This window comes from Macrosteles quadrilineatus, unplaced genomic scaffold, assembly GCF_028750875.1.
Source record: "Macrosteles quadrilineatus isolate MER2022 unplaced genomic scaffold, UCM_ALF_1.0 Scaffold_1__1_contigs__length_201487025, whole genome shotgun sequence".
Taxonomy (NCBI): Eukaryota; Metazoa; Arthropoda; class Insecta; order Hemiptera; family Cicadellidae; genus Macrosteles; species Macrosteles quadrilineatus.
In genome coordinates this window covers 130,926,188-130,948,330 of record NW_026542594.1, presented here as the reverse complement: position 1 = coordinate 130,948,330, position 22,143 = coordinate 130,926,188, and the positions used below count along the sequence as shown (strand labels likewise).

Below are 22,143 nucleotides of genomic sequence, written 5' to 3'. Positions count from 1 at the left end.
AACAGCTTATTCCCCATTTGGAAAATTCACTAAAATTAGGTGTAATGGCGGAGGCCGTATTAAATAAAAATAAGTAGTTTTTTAAATGATAAATACTTACCTTATACCATTGTCTATTGGATAATAGTCAAAGCTTATACCTAAATATTGAGAACTCACAGTACCTAAAATGTGCTGTGGTCAGGGAAATTAACAGAATTCCGTCAGGGAATTCTGTTAATACACTTACGTCACTTAAGAATTTTTGTGGGAACCCAGTTCAAATACCTTGGGAATTACTGGTAAAAGACTTAGGTCGGTATGAACTTACCTGTTCAAGAGGCTTCCCAGGATTTGGGATGACAATTGATTGTACCCTTTTGAAATGAGCTGGTACATATTCCAGTCTTAACATTGTATTAAATAACATGGTATAAACTTAATTCCTTTTTGTGGAAGCTCTATAAATACTTTGCCAGTTATGAGGTTGTAACCAGGAGCCTTGTCAGAATGAAGATCGTTGACGATGATTGATTTCACCTACGATGATATTTACTTCTGCAATGAGAAGTCAAGTTGTAATGGAGACTACAAATACTCAAATATCTCTTCCTCGTTGTTTACTTCTGCATTTGATTTGAACACATCCTCAAAGTATTGAGCAAAGGCTTCTCTGTGTTACATTTGGCCCAGGCAATTAGACTTTAAAAAAAAGTTAATTTAAAGCTTAGGTCGTTTCATAACTCACCAGGAAATGCAGGCTCCCCCGGTGAAACAAGACGTCGCGAAATCTGCCAACTTACCAATATGGGAGCCGTGTTCGCGACTGGAATGCTATCCACCCCCTTAGCAAAATATGATGCTATGTAATAGTAATTTTTAATTTGGGTAATTCCGTTTGACATTAGAACGGTTTGACAACGAAACTTGTGTTTCCGTGACTGGAAAACTCTCCCCCCTCCCGGGGGACAGTCTTCCGGTGACCCACTACCCATAGTGAATAATCTTAGGCTTCACCATAGGTGATAGAGATCGGGTACTTCTCACTGATGTACTTCTCATACCAGTGATTATTGATATTATATAACAACCGCTTTAAATGTTAAGATGACCTATTAAAATGTTTATCAATTGGATTCCTGCTAATTTGCCAGATTCTTCTCAAAATATATCCATAAGCATTAAGCAATCAAACTACGTAAAACAGTTTACTTACAGTACCCTCCAAAAGATTAACAAGGAAATTTTGAATATTTTTTTTTTCTCCGTTACTAATAATTGTACAAACACTTTAATGTACTAAATTATTTTTATATTCTTAAGCTATTCAAAATGGTTTAGAGAAGAATTGGGAATTTTTTTTGTTTTGAGGGTCAAAAATTAGAAAAACCCCATAACACCCTGTTCCCATAGTCTGATCATGCTGGTTCGGGAACTCATTCAAGTTTATCCTGCCCTACACCTTCAAGCCAAATTTCATCAAAACCAGACAAAATGACTTGAGTTATCACGTTCACGGACACATATATAGTTGTTATATATATATAACAATTTGAATGAATAGTTTTTTTGGGCTCTAAGGACATCAAAATGAAAAAGTATATCAGTCCCGGGTCTAGGTCTGATCGTGCCACCTACAGTGATAGTTAATTCTCTTAATACCTTCGATATGCTTGATAGGGTCACATAAATATATCTTAAGACTAATATTTTCTCACTACTTAAACCAAAAATAGCAATATAGGCCTACCTAGGACAAATTGTAAATATTAATCAATTGAAACAAAAGAGTTGTTGAAATATAGTTTTATTTATAAAACACACATATTTATTTTCCAAAGCTAGCTTTTAAAATTTAGGTGTTAATTTTGTAAAGTAAAAGAATAAATTGTTAAATTAAAAATAACTATTCTTGGTCTTTGTTTCCAAGTGTTGGTTGTTGCTTGGCTCCAGAACAAGGAATATTGTCCCATTTGTTCCTAAAAAAAATTGAAAAACTATAGTACAATATGGCAATGTACATTGTTGTAACAATATTTTTGGTCTGTAGACTGGCATAGATTTAAAACATTGACAAATTGATCGGCTGTTGGCAAAATATTTTTCCTACAGTTACCTAACAATGTACATGTTCTCTCACTGATTTTAGAAAGCAAAGTGGCCAATTCGCTCATCAGTGAGACAATGTTAACATTGTCTCACACTCTAATTACTTTGTCTCAATCACTCCAGATTTGCAACGTGAAGGCACGAAAAAGTGAGCGTGTAACATGCAGACAAGGTCGTATGCGCGCAAAATACGTTGGCAGCACTGGCTGTAAATCAGCTGGTCAGCTGTTGTATCATTAAATGTAATATTAAAAGTTCACTTCTGTGTAAAAATATATCACGTTTCTTTACCATTTATTTGTTTTATGGTAACTGTAGGAAAAATATAATGTACAACTCGAGTGCAAAGTGCAATTGCCTCACTCGAGAAACCATTCCACACTCGCCTACGGCTCGTGAGTAAGTATTTCTCTCGAGTGAGTCAATTGCTCCCTTTTCTCACTAGTTGCACAAATAACTATATTAGAGAGGAAGAAACAGAATAGACACATCTCTTCTGACTGCAACACTTGAAATAATTTTCACTCTGTAAAAAACATTCATCGTCAATTTTTTATGTTCTGGAACTTAAGTGTTATATTTTTCACTATGCCAAGTCATAAACTGTACCTATACAGTAGAACCTCGCTAATTCGAAAACCTATATAATTAGAAATGTTTGTCTGTTCCCCTCACAAAACCTCTAAAATTGAAAAAAATAGTATACCGATAGTACTAAGTAGTTTTAAGCTTAATACAGCCTCTACAATTTGAATTTTGTTGCCATCCAAAATTCGAAGTCAACCTCTACAATTCGAACTGCATTACCGTAAGACAAAAAATATCTTTGTTGAAACATGAACTGACAATCCGTCCCCCAAGATGTGTTCATTAGTCTCCATTCTCTCAAACTCCACACTTAAAACTGGGACCTCCACAATTCAAATTTTATTTTTCTGACCTCTATAAATCAAACTCTCTACATTTTAAACTTCCCATAGTTCGAAATATATTTTCTTTCCTCTGAAATTCGAATAAGCTAAGTTCTACTGTACTAAAAGCCTACTCACTTACCACTACTAAGACTTACCTTGTATTTGGCTCAGACCTCTTGATTTGGCTTGTCCGAGCCAGTCTTTGATTAACTGCCTCTAACTCAGGGTATGTCGCTTTAGCCGAAGATGCATGAGTCTAAACATAAAAATAACACAAATTTGTTAGTGATGGGTTGAATTATGATTAAGATCATAAAATCAAAAATAAATCTAAAAAAGTTGTTAGCATTAACAAATTTAGGTAAACATTTACTTTGATCCTCTATAGTCTATAGGCAGCCTACATATTTTTGAATGTGATGAGTATGACTACCTGAAGAAACATTAAGAGGATAGCTTTGCAATAGCCTACAATTTTATTAAAATGGTAAATTAAATCTTCTCTAGCTGGAATAAACATGATTTAATTTTTCCCAAATACATGTTGGTACATACTTGTAAACCAACTATCATTAAACTATAGGAAAGCCTCGACTGTCAGATGCTTCAGCAAAAATTGATAGCGGCTCTGACCATTGCAGTGATCTCGTATTTGATTGGCTAAGCCAAAAGGGATCCAGCAAGAGACTACCGTTGACTTATCACTATTGACATTAATACACACATGTATATGATTACAAAATAATATATTAACTGTTCTTACCAAATAAGGTAATCTTGATTTAAAACAAAGATCAGAATTCAACACTCGTTTCTTCTTGAACCGTACTGATCAGATGTTACTTTTGATGCCTTGCATTTTGTTGAGCCACCTTCAAGGAATCTGTAACAAGACAATAATAACTTAGTGTAAGTTATTACATAAGTTATCGATTTTTTTTTGTCGAGGCATATAAATTTTAGGTAAAATGGTGTTGGTCAAGTTCATCGGGTTAACATATATCATTTGTCTCAAAGAGGTGAAAGGTGAGTTAACTTAGTCTTAAAATTGATCAAGATAATGCTTTGACTTAATGTAACCAAACATGCGCATGTAGGCTAGCCATTTTTAATTCATTAACTAAGACATAGTTGGATGAGCCACTTCAGTAACTTTGTCGTTCTACAGCCAGTTTATACTGACACCCGCAGAGCTTCCTGGATCAAACTCGCTATCGGCTTAGTCATACAATTTATCCATCCTTCATCCATCCCTTGCGATCAAACTGTTTTATGCTAACTTACCGACAAGTGTTCGTGCCCTATATGTTACCTGAAACAATTTAAATGTGTATATACTTTGCCAGAGCCTACTCTTAATTTTAGGCCCTGGTAATTTATTTTATAAAAGAACATTTGACGAGCCACTTGCATTTCATAAAATCTGAACCACATCCGTCAGTTAGGCCTACGATTAAAATCTAAGTTGTAACTTAATAGGCCTAAGTAAGTATTTGCCTATCTTCAAGACAGTTTGTATAAAGCACTGTCTTTATTTCCGAAAATACAATACAATGTTTTAACAATTTCGCTACTGTTAGAATCGGCTCCGCATTACAAGACAGCAAAAAGCAGGCAGCTACAGCAATACCTTGTTAAGGTGATGAGACCTTCATGAGGCTGAAAGTTCTAAATAACTTACTGTTGTAATGCCTTCAAATGCCAATTCAAACTATGAACTATGCCTAACTGATAAATAAGTAGCAAATAACAAGTTAGTGTCAGTAGTACTGTAACAGAAATCTTGCAATAACAATAAAAATACTCAACTCTTGTCTTCTGCTGCACCGAACGATGTATCAACATCAAGCCTAAAAAAAAGTAAAGTTGATGACGTCATAACGGTGTCGGCTGCCTGACTAGAGTGCTGCCCGTGGAACAAATTTGAACTAATTAATGACGTCATCGTCCTACTACGAGTCCTCCCCTCATTGCGACCGCTGTCACGGTGGTCGGTCGTCTGACAGACAGCGCTACACACTCACAGACCAGACAAAAATAGTGGTGGGGGAACCTCAGACCGTCTGTGGTCTGAGGGTTCAACCATCAGACACGCAGACCGTCTGGTCCGAGAAAATCGGTCTGCAGACAGCCCCACACACGATAAGACAAGTGCCAGACGCCAGACCAGACGGTCTGGTCTGTAGGTCTGGTCTGGTAGTGTGTGGGGGGCTTTAGCAGCGTAAAGTCAAACAGACCACCAGATATAACATAACCTCAACCCTCAAAGCCAACTAATATTTTGTTGAATATTATTTCACCTTGAATCCTATTTATTATGTTATATAAATATAAGCTATTTTTAATGTTGACGTTATTATTTATCTTATTGTTCTTATTGCTACACCATTAATTTGTTACTTTGATTTCCAAATTAGTAAGTTAGGTTCTTAACAAACTACACACGTTCATACTTTCTTGGATATGAGGGTTAGAGGATTAATCTAGTTTAAACCTACCAGCATAGTATAATCATAATATAATTTTATGTTAACAAACCAAATTTAATTCTGATTAGATTAAACCAATGGCAAATCTATAACACTAGTCCTAATGTGTTGAATTGAATTGTCCTCTATGCTAGGCTTGGCTAGGAAATAGGAACTGAATGGGTTGTAATAATTAAGTAGGCTAATCACTGTTTTAAGTAAATTTGGGTACAGTTTCTTAACTGGGCTATGCTAATATCGATTGATGCTTCATGCGAATTTTTCACCATCAGCAGGTTTGGTTGGTTAGGTTAGGTTATGATGGTTTAATTTTATAATAGATATTTAAAAGTATCGATTATTGATCAATATTTTGAATTCGATAGTTTCAATCGATATTAGCATAGCCCAGTTAAGAAACTGTACCCGTAAATTTAATTTGGCGTAAATGTTCCGTCATCAAAGCTACGAAAATGTCCTATTAAAGTGGTATCTACAAAAATCAATACAACACAAATTCTCAACTTAAAATTACAAATTTTTGAAGTAGATTGGAAAACGTTGCCTCTTGTATTCACTTCACTGGAATTGGGGGTTGTAATTACTATTGTCATTAATTTATTGTTTATACTTCCATACTTACATTACATTTCAAGTATTTAAATTTAACCTTTTTTATGTTTGAAAGGAAATACAAGGTGGTGTGTTGCTAGCCTACTTAATGGTTAGTGTCTTCGACTTCAGAGCAAGAATGACAGGTTCGATTTCTGACACATCCACAACATTTGATGGGTTTGGACCACTTTACCTTGAATGTTTTTGTGATTAGCTCTCCTACAAAATGCCTCTGGTAACAGTGACAAGAAAGAAGATAAAAATTTAGAAATTCATTCCAACTGCAATTTTTGTGTATGGCGACCGCGGCCACTATTAGAGTGATTAGGTCATAACAAACAGTTTACAAGTACATTCTTTTCTTCTTCTTCGATGATTTCTTTTCGATTTATCGATATTTTGTTTTACTTCACGATCCGTATTTCTTCTGTTTTTTAATATCTTCAAACGCATTTAAATTACAAATTAAGAACTAACCTTGTTTAGGCAAAAATAATAGCCCATAGGCCTATATTGGAGTAGGAAATGAAACTAACTTCTAAACTAACATAACATAACTAACCAAACTTGCTGTAGGCTGTTACCATTTCAAAATTCCGTTTGATAACAGAAAATGCATATGGGGAATAGGCTATCAAACGGGGCTAACGGAAAGTTGAAATGTTACAGCAAGTTTGGTTTGTTAGGTAAGTTTAAGAGTTTTATTTCATTACAATATTTTTTTGTTGCACTTTACTTTAGGTCCTACACTCATTCGAATGAAAATATAGATTATTCTATTGTTTCATTTGATATATCGTTTAGTTAGTTAGGTTAGGTTAACCTTACCTAACTAACCAAACGATATATCGAATGAAAAAATCGATTAATCAATATACTTATCGATCGATCTGTTGGCACAAACAACCGAATGAAAATATCGACTGATACCCTGTATCCATTATTCGATATATCGTTTGGTTAGTTAGGTAATGTTAACCTAAACTAACTAAGTTAACCAAACGATATACCGTATCGAATAAAACAATAGAATAATCAATATTTTCGTTCGGGGTACACTTCCAAATCTGTTGGCACAAACAACCGAATGAAAATATCCATTGATAGGCTATATCGATTATTCGATGTATCGTTTGTTCAGGTAGGTAAGGTTAACCTAACCTAACTAACCAAACGATATATCGAATTAAACAATCGAATAATCAAAATTACTCATTTGGTTGTTTGTGCCAACAGATACGGAAGTCTTCCCAAAAATCGTATTACAATCTCTCAACAGTTTCATCCATTGCACTTTCATTGTAACTTATGTAGCCTGCATTCATGTAAGTTAAATAGCATTGCCTATGGTGAAAGACTCAACAGCCATTTTAAATGTTTAGATCTTTGCTATGGAGTGTAAAAGAATGCTAAGGAGCAAGAATTCATAGGCTTGGCCGGGAGTTTAACCATGATAGACATAGGCCTAATGTCTTATTTTTAATTATCATTAAGAATAAAATGTAAAAATTGAGTAGGCATAGGCATACACTAAAAAACATTAAAGGGGCAAAATTACAAAAGGATAAAAGTACATTTTTATAAAGTTTAGTAAACATGCTATTTATTCACAGAAATGGATTTTAATCTATGCAGTCAAAATGTATAACACTAACAACAAGATTAATATTTTACAAAAGACTACACAATAGGATAACAAAACGTAAATATCACAATATCTACATGTCCAGCGATCATAAATAAATATCACAAGAAAAAGAACTTCTTTTGAATCATTACATGGAAACAAAATCAAAATACTACACTAACTTTTGATGTAATGGAAACAAACAGCTAAACCAAAACAGCACAGCCGACAGCCAGAACGATACGGATACGTCACGTCATAAAATCAAGCAGACAAAATTTGTTTCTTCTTCTTCAGTGGCTCCTGGCCAGTTTTTTTTCGTTTGCAATAAGTGATCAGTCGGCTACAAAAGAAGTGACAGTTAATCTGTGGCAGTTAATCTAAGGCTGTGAAAGTTTCTGCTTCAAAAGAAGGCTGTAGACGCTTGTGTAGAACACTGGCTGAGGGTATAGCCATAGACTAACCAACACAAGTAGACTTCTCATCCCATTGTAATTTTTGAAGCACGTTTTTCGTGTCTAGTTCATGTACGTGACACAAAGGCGCTAGTGTCGATGAAACTTTGTTTCCATTATTTTAGGGTTAATTTCTTGATTTGTGTTTTACTGTTTGGTTATATAACTAGGGGACAAGTTATTGTTTATGATTAGATCGTATTATTTGGTTAAACGAGGTTTTAAATGGCTGTAATAACGGGAAACAAATTGTAAACAAAACACGACCTCTACATAAACCGTACATGAACTAACAATAAAATTGTCTTCAGCTGTTCCATAAGGATGAGAAATCTACTAAGGGAGTATGTTTTATCTATGGTATCTATATTGTTAGTTCATGTACGGTTTATGTAGAGGTCGTGTTTTGTTTACAATTTGTTTCCCGTTATTACAGCCATTTAAAACCTCGTTTAACCAAATAATACGATCTAATCATAAACAATAACTTGTCCCCTAGTTATATAACCAAACAGTAAAACACAAATCAAGAAATTAACCCTAAAATAATGGAAACAAAGTTTCATCGACACTAGCGCCTTTGTGTCACGTACATGAACTAGACACGAAAAACGTGCTTCAAAAATTACAATGGGATGAGAAGTCTACTTGTGTTGGTTAGTCTATGGTATAGCTGAGTTGGCGTTTTCTAGTTTCTAGGTCACACAGGGCTGTCAAAAGTCTCAGCTCCCGTTATTTGACAGCCACGGAACTGGTGGCCAAGGTTGGTACTATAACTATTACAAAAGTCTGTTTTTAGAGAACTGTGCTGTTGCTCGTGATGCCTGCAGAATATGGAATACGGGACTGACTCCGACCGCCTCTTGATTTGAGCCATCTCCCTTTGTTGTACAACTTCCCAGATGCCAACAATTTTGACGCAAGGAATCGCCTTACGTTATTAAATATAAGATTGTTTTACCACTAGGGAATAACTGGACATCACTGCTATTCCAACTTCTATGAATACATACATAATTTAAGCATAGGTTCCCGAAGTTTATTTAAAATGCACAGAATGTCACCATAAACGATTTCATAATGTTTAACGGTTTAAAAGCATGTGAAAAATAACAAGTATTGTTATTTTCATCATAGCATGGCCCGTAATCGTTAATTTTACAAGTGTGTTAAGAATAACAGTTAATATTAAAAGAAAATTGTCTTGCATGGATGCGTATAATTGATTTTTATGGCAGATCTTTATAGGAAACCCACTTCAAAATTAGAGTGAAAATTTAAAAACGTACGTTTTCATGTCCCTGGCCTTTTACTTCGTAGATACTGGATTTGTAGTTTATTATTATTTGTTTTAATATTTTTTGGGACGGGGGCAACATGTTACACACATTTATTTGGTTTTAAATAGGTTCTAGGTATTTTCTACGTAATTTTAAAGTCTCGAAATTCACGACCATGACGTGTCCCTAGGGTACATTTTCCAACTTTCACGCTGTTTTTAGACTAATTATTCATGCCGAAATATATAAAGCCATATTTTTATGTCATCAATGGTTATTAAACTTACAAAAAAGGAGCATATTATAATTTTATTGTCATTGCAAACTGACTACCATGACAAAATAAGTCTGTCCCTCGATTTGGCGTCACGACCATTTGGGAAAAATTTTCAACTTTGGAGCACGACAGTGGCAAGCCTGGCGTGGATGGAGTCAGTTGGTTTTAGAGACTAGTTCGGGGTGTACGTCAGGATTGTAGTGCCGGTCGTTTCGAGTCGAAAGTAGGAATTACAAGATTAATAAAGGAAAAATTGTGTTTTTTGTAATTTTGGTGTGTCCATGACCGTACGTAGTCATTCGATGAAGTAGACATGGTGTTAATTTTTGTTTATTAGATATTTCAATTGCTAGATTAACCTAGAAGTCCACTTTGTATCCTCGAACATGAGGTGCAGGGCTACCGCCAGAACAGAGCCAAATAACACGTAATTTCACGACCAAAGTTTCACGACCATCGCGGGTTTTTTCACGACCAATCCAGCCTTGTGGATTATAGTGTGTTTGGTCGTGACAATAACTTTAATATAATTGTAATTTGAACAGTTTAGTTCAATTTAAACACTTATTTTTATTATAACTAACAGTATAATTGAAGTATTGTTTAGAAAGATTTAGATTATTTCAGAAAATTCACGACCGTACCGCTTGTCCCTGACCATCACGTTTATGATTTCTATCATAAAAATTTCAAAAATTAAAATATCGTCATATTTCAATGTTTTATACGCAATAGAAGCACACCTCTATACAAACATAACGATTTTTCGGGTCTCAGGTAAGTTTTTTCGAAGTTATACAAACTTAAAACAATTTTATTGGCTTTTTTTCAATTTTTTGAGTTTTTTATTTTTTTCTAGAAAGACCAAATATACCAAAAGCTCGGTAACCTTTTTATTGTATAATGGTCATAAAAGTAAATTAGTTTATAGCGAAACATAGTTACAAAAATAATATTAACTATTTTTAATATTCATTTAAACGTCTGTTATGGTCGTGACAGGATTTTGTGTTTTTCCACTAAAGATGCTCTTTAAAAAAATAATACCAAAGATATTGCGTTACCATGGACATTTTATGAAACTTCAAATGTTAATAAAATAAAAATAATAATAAAAGTTTTGAAAAAAGGGGAAAAAAATTTGCAAAGTGCTTTTCCTGAAAACGTACGTTTTTAAATTTTCACTCATTAGTTTCTTAACAATAAATTATGTTTTTACATCCACCAGTACTTTGTAAAGTAGATAAAAAATCGTCATGTCAACTGCAAAGGTGATGCATTTTATAATGCACGGACAACGGCCGCGTTTGCCAATGAAGGTGGCGGGTTGTCGTGTACGCTCAATGTTCGGCGTCTTTAACCCGCCACCTCGCACGTAGACGATCAACGTGCCACCACAGTTTCGATCAATTTCTACGGTTGTCGATATTATGGAACCCACCCTCCTCATCAGCTCTGTTACTGTTGTTTGGCTTAAAACTTATGTGAACGGTTTTTGTGGTGTTAATGTTGAGTTTAAGTGACTTGCAGATAAAGGTAGCCTCGTCCAGGGTTGAATTGACTATGTTGCTATTGTTCTCATGGTACTTTGTAGGGATTACTATTGTTGTATCGTCTGCGTAGAGTATGGTTCTCAGATTATGATTCAGTGACTCTGGTAGGCTATTAATATAAATTAGAAAGTACAAGGACCCAATATCGATCCCTGTGGGACTCCTACCACTGTTTTCCTTAAGGATGATTTGACGGTTCCAATTGTGTTGTGGTGCTGATAGCCTAATTCGATAAATTGTTGCCTGTCATCAAGGTAATTTTTAACCCAATTTAGAGCTAGATCCGTGATATTGAACTGTTTAAGTTTCTGAAGAAAAATTTCCCAGTTTAAATTGTCAAAGGCTTTTTGTAGGTCCAAAAAAGGGCTGAGGTGCTACACTTATTTTCCCACAGATCATTTATGGTTTTGCATAGATGAACTATTGCCGTGTTGGTACTATGGCCCTTTCTGAAACCGTGTTGGCATGGAGATAAAAGATTGTAGTTTTGAAGGTGGGTAGATAATTGGTTATAAATAGCACGCTCAAGCAGTTTAGATATGACTGGCAGATTTGAAATTGGTCTATAATTGTTGGGTTCATGTTTGTCGCCCTTTTTAAAGACAGGGTAGATTTTTGCTATCTTTAACTTTTCAGGCACTGTGTCTTGTTGAATGGAGCTATTGCCAATATGGCAAACAGGCTTTAACAGCTCTTCCTTGCAGAACCTGAGAATCTTCCCTGTGACATCATCAAATCCCGCAGAGTTGTTAGGCTTAATACTGCTACAGAGTTCATCCAATTCCCGTTCAGATATGTAGTTGAAAGAAGACAACGGTGGCACTCCTCTGTCAGGCTCCTGATGTCATTATCTGGTTGGTTGGTGGTATGATCCAGGGTAGGCTGTGTGTATAATTTATTAAAAATATTGCTCACGTGATAAGGGTCATGTATTAGTTTGCCATGTTGCATTAGGCTAATTTGTTTTTGTTGCGTAGTGCTCTTCTTTCTCTCATTATTTCCTATATTACGTATAGCTTTAGTTCTGTTGTCAGCTTGAGCTATTTTTTCTGCAGTGTGGCGTCTTTGTGTACTATTAACTTGTTGGTCATAAGCTCTCTTTATGTCATGGAAACCTTCCTTGTCGTCCTTCGCACCAGTGAGCAGAAATTTGTTGTGGGCAATTTGCAGAGCTGCCTTTTGTTCCAAAAGATGTCCTTGTCCGAAAAAATATTTTTGTTTGTTGTTGAGACCCTCTTTGGTTCCTTAGGCATAATGTGGTCCATGTTGAGTCGAAGAATCTTTAGAAAGTTGTCATATTTTTCATCCACAGATCTTAATGCATAAACAGGTGCCCAGTCTACTGTACTTAGTTTTTCCTTTAACTCTTTCAATTTAGCCTTAGAAAATTTTCTTGAGTATTTATAGGTAGCTGGCTGGTGTTGGTGTTGGTGTTTATTCTTATTTTTAACTTCACATATTAAATAGTGGTGATCCGAAAAACTGGTCAGGTGTGTTTGTACAGATATTTCATCTGGTTGTAAGTTGGTGTAACATCCTACTAATATTATAAATGAGAAAGTTTGGATGTATGGATGTATGGATGGATGTATGGATGTATGTTTGTGACAAGTGAACGCGAAAAATACTGGTCGGATTGGGCTGAAATTTGGCATGATGATAGCTCACATTCCCGATTAACATTTAGGCATATTCTTATTTCAAAAATCCTTTCGGGCTCCGCCCCAGTGGCTCTGGAGTTTCCCATGTTAACCTTATGAGAAATGAAATTATTGAATCTTAACAGCTGTTTCAATTAAACAAGTTGGTTCTGTTCTGTGATGTTCAATAGCATTAAAGTTACAAAAATTACCAACAGGGTGCAGCACTACTATTTCTTTTACATTTATGACAACAGCTAATTTGCAACCAAAAGGTGAGTGAGCGTAGCGAACGAACTTCAACCTGGAGGTGAGTTAGCGTAGCGAACGAGCTAACCTGAAGGCAAGTGAGCGCAGCGAACGAGCTCCAACCTAAAGGTGAGTGAGCGTAGCGAACAAACTTCAACCAGGACGTGATTGAGCCATGCGAACGAGATAATCTTGAAAATTAAGAAGTTAAACGGGACAAAGCCCGCGGGTTACAGCTAGTCCGTCAATACTAGAGAGAGATGTTGAAGTTTTTCTCGTCACAGGAATATCATATGCGTAACATCCATATTCAGCCAACAGGCATAGGAGATTTTTTACACCCTGATTGTCAGGCTTCAAAATGTCAAAATTGGCGTCACCTAGGATCAGGCAGTAGTTATTTTTCGTGGTGTAATTCTGTAAGACGTCTGCCAGTTTTGTTAGAAAATCCTCTTTAGTAGTACTATCAGGTGATCTGTATGTACCAATCAGTATGATGTTATAGAATTTATATTTCAGTTGATTGCAACAGTCTCAAATGTTTGTTCTTCTGCCGTATACAGTTCCTGGAGTTTAATTTCTTCTGAGTCGATATGTAAATTATTTCTTAGGTAAAATGCAAAACCACCCCACATGTGATGGATTCTACAGAATTGTGATGCCAGCACATATCCTTCAATATTTGTAACTGCAAGCTCTTCACTCTTTAGACCGTGTTCCGACAGGATCAAGATGTCAGGCCTAATTTTGTCTATCTCTATAAGCAATCTGTCAATTTTGTTTTGTAGTCCTCGCTGTATGTTGAGATGGAAGATAGTTAATGGTTTTTTTTTGTGGTGGCGCGTTAACGCCTCTTACCAAAACACTGAGTCGGCGGCTTGACGTGGTGTGGTGGCGGCCTTGATAGCGACCCTTCATTCATACTCTGGGTAAGAGGATGACAGACTATTTAAATATACAGGGTGAGTTTTAATTGTCTCCCCCCCAACTTTTTTCTACATTTTTTAAATATCAATCCCAGACCACTTCAAAACATTGTTGGATAGTAAGTACTTCATTTTGACAAGGTGGTCATTTCCGGCCGCCATCTTGGATCTGCCATATTGGACACAAAATTTTTTTTCCAAATGTAAAGGTGGGGTTGTGACCCATTATTTCAAACTAGATTTTTATTCTGATTACAATGCTGCAAACTGTTTTTAAAAATCTTGATTCATTCTAAAGTTATGAGGGCTTTTAAAACTTTATTTTTAGCCCATTTTAACATTGCGCATTTACAAACTAAGGCCATAATCTCAAAATAGTGCCAGATAAAGAAAAGTATACACTACCAGTACTTTTTTTCTTTGTTTGAAGTTCATTGTTGGTGATGGTGAGTTAATGTTGTTCAAAGGTTTATTGAGGACTAACTACCAGTAATTGTCAACCTATTTTCACTTGGTTATGACTGATGTATTTTTTTCGGCCGCCATCTTGGATCCGCCATTTTGAAATGTGATAAATTATTTTAAATATGAAGGGGGTGTTGTAACCCATCATATCGATTTACTTTTTTAAGCTAAACTCAATGCTGCAATCCGTTTTTTGTTATCAAGTTTTATTTATGAAACATTGCAATTTTTTGTAAAAAATGTCAACATTTAAAAATCAAAAAATGAAAATGAAAAACGGATGATGGAATTAAGTTCAGCTTAAAAAAGTAGTTAGAAATGATGGGTCACAACACCCCTTTCATATTTAAAATAATTTATCACATTTCAAAATGGCGGATCCAAGATGGCGGCCGAAAAAGATACTTCAGTCATAACCAAGTGAAAATAGGTCGACAATTACTGGTAGTGTATACTTATCTTTATCTAGCACTATTTTGAGATTATGGTCTTAGTTTGTAAATGCACAATGTTAAAATGGGCTAAAACTAAAGTTTTAAAAACCCTCATAACTTTAGAATGAATCAAGATTTTTAAAAACAGTTTGCGGCATTGTAATCAGGGTAAAAATCTAGTTCGAAATAATGAGTCACAACCCCACCTTTACATTTGAAAAAAAATTTTGCATCCAATATGGCGGATCCAAGATGGCGGCCGGAAATGACCACCTTGTCAAAATGAAGTACTTACTACCCAACAATGTTTGGAAGTGGTCTGGGATTGATATTTGTGGGGGGGGGACAATTAAATTTCACCCTGTAGATTGTTAAATGATAGATATTCTAATTTATTTTTTTAGCAGTCCTTACAATTTTAAGTTTGTCTAATTGGAATATTATTTGTTTTAACTAACAGCTGGTTGATTATAAAAATATTCTTTAGAACTATAAGGTTAGTTTATTATTCTGTGATATTGTCATTGATTATAGGAAATAAGTAAGATTCTATAGCCACTGATGTATACAAATCGATGAGGCTCAGCCTCCGAGTCTTCAAAGGAGAGCTTATGCAAATTATTTCTTTCTGTTCGATTTTTTGAGGAAAGAGTAGGAAAATAACAATGTTTACATGTTTTTACAGGTTTCGTGCCTGCATGTTACGCGCTCACTATTTCGTGCCTTCACGCTGCAAATCTGGAGTGAGACAAAGTAATTATAGAGTGAGACAATGTTAACATTAATAACATTGTCTCACTGATGAGCGAATTGGCAACTTTGCTTTCTCAAATCAGTGAGAGAACATGTACATTGTTAGGTAACTGTAGGAAAATAACTATTAATTCATCTTGGCAGCTTTTTCAAAATATGTTTAACCGCTTGAACTTTGCTTGGATTAGAAATGGAAATATTGATATAACTTCAGTTTAAGTTGACTACTCAATTCCCGTACGTAGGACGGGACAACAGCTCGTTTATATTTTTATTTTATGAACATAACTATTTTTTCGATTAGTAACCTTCATTATACTCAATCAGAATATCAGAGAAGCCTCCAAATGACACTGTTGGCAAAACTAATCCTGAAATAAAAAGTGTGCTGCCCTTGGACGCAGAACGTCGAGTGATTGGACGATTGGACTTGGACTTGGAAACTGGAAAGAGAACGAAAACGAAAGGAAAGGATTCAGGAAAGAAAAGAACCGCAACCGACGCCATCTTTTTTAAATGCTATGCTAGCCCCTTTCGTCGGTGACACGGACACGGTGACTGCGAGTGTGAAGTGAAGCATTCTTATTGAGTTCATTTCAATTATGGCTAATGAATCTGAAAGTAAAAAGATAAATGATTTGCGTGTTGTTGATCTGCGAACAGAGCTGGAAAAAAGAGATTTAGACAAAACTGGAGTAAAGGCTGTTCTGCTTGAGAGATTACAGAAGGTAAGAAAACGCATTGTTATTCAACATTTTTCAAGATGTCTTACAATAGGCCTAGGCCTACAAGCATTTGGCCAAATAGGCTAGGTAGCATTCCTTCCGTGGGCCTTTATAGCCTATGTGTGTGGGTGACTTGCAATTTTCTTGCACATTTAACTTGTCTAGTCAACGTGGGACAATGTAGAGTAGCCTAGGCATGTGAAGGACATGGGACCACGTGACCATATATTTTGGAGTAGCCTACGAAGCGGGACACCCCGTTCCGTTGTGCGGGGGGGGGGGGGGTGGGTCACTGAGCTAAAATTATAACTGGAGGTAGCACTGCCATGGCAGAAGTCTGTCAAAAGCGAGTCGCTGATTTTGTTAGGTTGGTATAGCAGTAAGTTTTCTTACCATAGCAATAACATGGCTTCTTATAACTAGGTTGTATAGCAGTGAGTTTTTCTGTCATAGCAATAACATGGCTTCTTATGGACACCCACCTCACGCAAACATGGCGGCTGGCGACACGCATCTTTGACATTCAGTGCTACCTCCAGTTAGAATTATAGCTCAGTGGGGTGGGTCTGGGGGGTATGGAATCCCTCAGCTGAACCCTTTCACCGCCACAATTTTTAAGTGGTTGCATGCCAATACTGCCAAGGCCGTTTTTTAGTCAAGCGCAATGTTTTGATTAACAATCTCTGGGCTATCCCTTGTTTCTTTAGGCATAACTTAGAACAATAAATCTTTTTTTGTTAGATTAGTTATCAATTTGTCTTTAAATTAATATACAATTTAGGCAATTATTTGGTATGTCTACAACGCGATATTATGTACTTTTTTGATGTCTACTTACAGTATTTTTCACGCTGAATCCAAAAATGCAATCAGTTTTTGTCGGAGAGATTCCTAAATGATCGTAAAACGAGGGTCAACATTACGAATCTAAGGTTCATTGAGCTATACTGATGGCAATATGGCGTGGTCTGGACGGGTCCGTAGGTGGACTGAGGACTGAGTGAGGAGGAGAGCAAACAGCTGTTTGTACTCGATACCTAATGCGAAATGAAATCAGTTCGTTTTAAAACCAGAGATAATCAGAATCAGTTCTTATTTAGGCATGTGAGGAAGGTAGGTCGGGTTTTATGCGGATTCGTGACTGTATTAAGTGTTTTGAAGTGAGGTTAGATTAGGAAGGTAAAGGTTAGGTTATTATGAACCGACTCATTAATTTATGCTAGCCTACTTCCAGACTGTTTTTGCACAATTTAATAGTGGGTGAAACACGATATTTTTATTTCATTGTGTTTCACCCACTATTTCAATTGTGCAAAAACAGTCTGGAAGTTGCATAAATTAACTTAATGAGTCGGTTCATTATAACCTAACCTTTAACTTAGGGTACCTAATCTAACCTCACTTCAAAGGACTTAATACAGTCACGAATCCGCATAAAGTCCGACCTATCTTCCTCACATGCCTTTTCTGACATAAAATGTGATTTAAACATTACTTTTAAGGTTGGGTTTGGTTAGGTTAGGTTAGATTAGATTAGATTAGATTATGTAACATCATTTATTAGTTGCTGATACATTAAATTATGCACTGTGGCACGTTTTCACTTTTAGACACAATGGGATTATGTACCATGGGATTATGCACTATGGCACGTTCATTAACAGACGTTGAGGCATTAGTCAATGGTTCAGGATTGGAATGAGGACGATGATCATGTCGGCAGTGGCCTTGCTTCTATTACTGATATTTTACGTGAATAGATTCTATTTTGTCCTATAATTTATGTTGATGTGATTAATAGTTTATGTATCGTAGTTGATTTATTGTATTTTCTAAACAGCACCAAAGTCCATTTTCTTTTAAAAATCTAGTTATTGCATATTGTAACTCTGATTTTGCTCTCATGGCGTCGTGTGTGGTTTTGTCTGTTGTTATCGAATGTAAACAACTGACAGCTGTTTCCACTCCACAATCCTTCCTCCCCTTTAAGTGTTAGTCGCCACTAGAACTTGGACTCGTCCATACCACAAATATGTGAATATTACAACAAAACTGAAGCTTAATATTAATTATTTAACTGTACGGTCATTTAGGAATCTCTCCGACAAAAACTGATTGCATTTTTGGATTCAGCGTGAAAAATACTGTAAGTAGACATCAAAAAAGTACATAATATCGCGTTGTAGACATACCAAAAATAATTACCACAATTTATTGTGTTTAGATGTGGTTTTTTATTTCTGAAACTTTTACATAAGAGGGCCATTCCATGGAAAATGAGCCTAGTAAGAAAAAACCAATTTATATAAATTTAATTGTTTTTTACTGTTTTTACTATCTAGACATGTTTAATTTTAAGAAATAAAAAAAAAATTTTAGGAAATCAAGCGTTGGTAAGGGGGTAATTTTTTGTTGTAAGTTTAGCATCACTTTACCTGCTTATTAAAAGGGCACATGGAAGCTGACTGTGTTTAACAGTTAGAGAAGAATGTCAACTTAAGACCCATCTTGATTGTTTTCAGGTAAGTCTTATATATTAATTAACATTTGTCCTAAATGATTAAGAGGTTTTATTGTCCCACCCGTGACAAAAAAAGAATAAAAAGTTAAATACTAATAACATAGCCTACCATTTTTTGGTTATGCTTCTATTGTGATGGTTGTAACAATTGGTATACAGCATAGCTGTCAGTGGTGTTACATTTTAAAATTTGTTGTATATTAAGTTGAAATTAATAGTCAATTTTCTGTCCCACCCGTGACACTTATTGTATGCTATTAGTTATCCACAACCTAGACTTAGGCCTAAAATGTCAGACAGTGTTTTTCTGTTCATGGCTAAATCATAATCACAGCCCATTAATTCTAGATTGTTTTAACATTTATTGTAATAATTAATCTAAATATTTTTAAGATATATTTAGGCCTACTGTCCCACCTGTGACAGAAAAAGATAAAGAAGTCAAATTCAAGTAACATAACATTTTAGGTTATGTTTCAATTGTCATGGTTGTAACAATAAAAACTGCAACAAAGCCATTAAAATGATGTAAATTTAAAAAGTTTGCTTTAAATATGGTTTAATTTACTAGTTATTATCTGTCCCACCCGTGACACTTTAGCCTACATTACGCTGGTAATTATCTACAGCCTAGATGTAGGCATATAAGCTGAATTTTTAAGGCAGTGATTTATAGTTCATAGATTAACCTTTGTCACACCCCATTATTGCTTGACTGACTATAACATTTATTCTAATATAAGCTATGTTTTAATTTTCAGCCGAGCGGATGAGAAAGCTGCGGGAGAGAATGAAGAAGGACAAGAAGAAGTATGAAGATTCTTTATATTTCTAAGTTTTGCAGTTCATCTGAAGTGTAACAAACCTTGTATAGAAAGTTTTCAAAATACAAACTATTTTTGTTGTCATTATTCATTGTTTTAGTTACTGTGTCCCACCCGTGACATTTTTTTGTCCCACCCGTGACAGCAGTTAAATTTAAATTTAAATTAATGTATTGAAGATAGAGATTTAATTTTTGGAGATATTAAAATAAGGGTGTTTTAATCCATCCAAATAAAAATTACCATTCAGTTCTGTTTTGTATTTTCACAGAGTTTGGTACTTTTTTAGAATGATACATAGTGGCTCTTCCTTTTTCTGTCCCACCCGTGACAGATTTTTAAAGTGTTATAACTCTCTTGTTAAGTAAGAAACAGCTCTAAAATAATCCACAGTAGTTGTATAACTATTAGTGAATACAGCAATAGAGTTTTTGTTGAACTGTGCTTTATAACTTAGAATATATTGTCTTTAAAATGCAATTAAACACGTCTAACTGTCCCACCCGTGACGACGGAATGGCCCAAGATCAAAAACATGTTTTGTAATACGAAAAAAATACATATAAGTAAATTAAATTAGTAAGCCAGCAACAACACCAGAAAAAAATATTTGTTATAAGTAGGTGATATGGGTTCTACATATATTTGTCAGTAAACTGGCCAAATTTGAAAGTCTTACCTTAAGAAATCAGCTCACTGTGGTGCTTTTTTGAAAAAGGCTTTAGGCCTAAGCCCATAGGCCTACTCATATCACTTAGTCCTAAATATTGACTTTCAAATAACTAAATATAGCCTATATTTTACTTTATAATACATAGTTACCAAACAAATCAGAAATGATTATCATACAGTAACTCATTTTCAGAAACAAAATCACTCGTAAAACACAATAAAAATTTAGAAACACACGACAGTTAACCTCCAATAAGTTAGCACTCTTATGGATACAAACACAGATGATGCAATGCCACTCTTTCCAACAAAGTCGTACCAAACACGAAACTCAAAGTAAAGCAAAACAGCCATTCTTTTGTAACGGACGTGACAAGTAGATGATTTTAAAGTGGAGTAAAAGTAGGAAAAAATAATTACAGTGAATAATTTCTATGCTAAGTCATTAGTAATTTAGGGTTTTTAATTTCATAGAATATTGTATGTATTACGATTAAGTAATGTAAATCTTATGCAACTTTAACTGGCTGTAACGGACGTGCCAGTGCGCACTGTTTTTCCATAAAAAACCGGAAAAATTGAATTTTCTCAAAAATGGCCCGAACGATTTTGATAAAAATTTAGTACCATATGTAGTTCCATACAAAGGTACATGTTGTATCCCTTTAAATTCTGAACAAACTGGTAAAAATCCCATTTCTCTAAAAATTACGGTTCAAAAGTTATGGTAAATTATGTTATTTTCCCATAAAAACCCTATAAAATAACGAAAAATAGGATTTTAGAAAAAAATCCGGTTTTTATTTAACACAGTAGCCTATGTTATAGTCCTTACAATTTTGATAGTTTTTTCAATTTTTTAGAAATTTTGATTTTTAACCCTCCAAGGGTCCATTATATGACCTCAAAAGGTCAAGCGGTTTTCAGTGATATAGCAAAGTTTTAGTTAAAATAAAATATAAAATAAATAAAAATTAACTAACAGGTATAATGTTGTACATTTTCTAAAACTAGACAAACTGGCCTATCTAAAAAATACATATTTGATATCCCTACCTTATTTATCAGGTCTCTGGTATGGGTCCGAATCCGAAAGTTGCAAAAAAAATTATATATATACTTGTTGACCCCCTATGTAAAAACCTCAAGGTGTACTTACTCAAAAATCCAAGATATAGGTACATTTTGTTCCAAATTTTCTTGCAAACAAGAAAATATATACTTTGTTAGGGGTTAATTCACAAATTATAGAAAAAACAAAAAATTAAACAACTATATACACGATAAAAAAACGCAGCGATTTTCAGTGATTATGCAAGGTTTTAGTTCAAACAAAATATATAAATAATGACTGGCAGGTAAAAGGTTACACATTTTCCAAAACTAGACAAACTGGCCTATCTAAAAAATACATATTTGATATCCTTACCTTATTTATCAGGTCTCTGGTATAGGTCCGAATCCGAAAGTTGTCAAAAAATGTATATGAACACTTGGTTTCCCCCTATGTAAAAAACTCTATATACACTAACTCAAAAATCCAAGATATGCATTTTGTTCATAGTTCACTTGCAAACAAAATACCCCCGCCGCAGCAAACCTGCCGACTAAGCGAATTTCCATTTGTCTGAATTGATTTTCAGTTAAATATATTAGC

At 34.9% G+C, this 22,143-nt stretch overlaps 1 protein-coding gene and 1 long non-coding RNA gene across 8 annotated transcripts in view; one reads left to right on the top strand and one right to left on the bottom strand.

Moving 5' to 3' along the window:
- Positions 1-1,776: 1,776 nt before the first annotated feature.
- LOC128985035 (uncharacterized) lies at positions 1,777-17,433 on the bottom strand. Of its 5 annotated transcripts, none has more exons than XR_008490010.1 (4): positions 17,308-17,433; positions 3,766-3,885; positions 3,158-3,258; positions 1,777-1,958 (listed from the first exon to the last, which is right to left on the bottom strand). It is a non-coding gene; the product is annotated as an uncharacterized LOC128985035 (long non-coding RNA). The 5 variants fall into 5 exon arrangements; XR_008490009.1 differs by lacking the exon at positions 17,308-17,433 and adding an exon at positions 4,812-4,861; XR_008490011.1 differs by lacking the exon at positions 17,308-17,433 and adding an exon at positions 4,684-4,805.
- The window catches only part of LOC128985009 (scaffold attachment factor B2-like), a 106,467-nt gene continuing 100,581 nt past the window's right edge, over positions 16,258-22,143 (top strand). For all 3 annotated transcript variants that reach the window (XM_054404391.1, XM_054404384.1, XM_054404395.1), the window contains exon 1: positions 16,258-16,472. In XM_054404391.1, the coding sequence (XP_054260366.1) occupies positions 16,347-16,472 (126 nt within the window). In that variant the 5' untranslated portion in view covers positions 16,258-16,346. The remainder of the gene's footprint in view (positions 16,473-22,143) is intronic.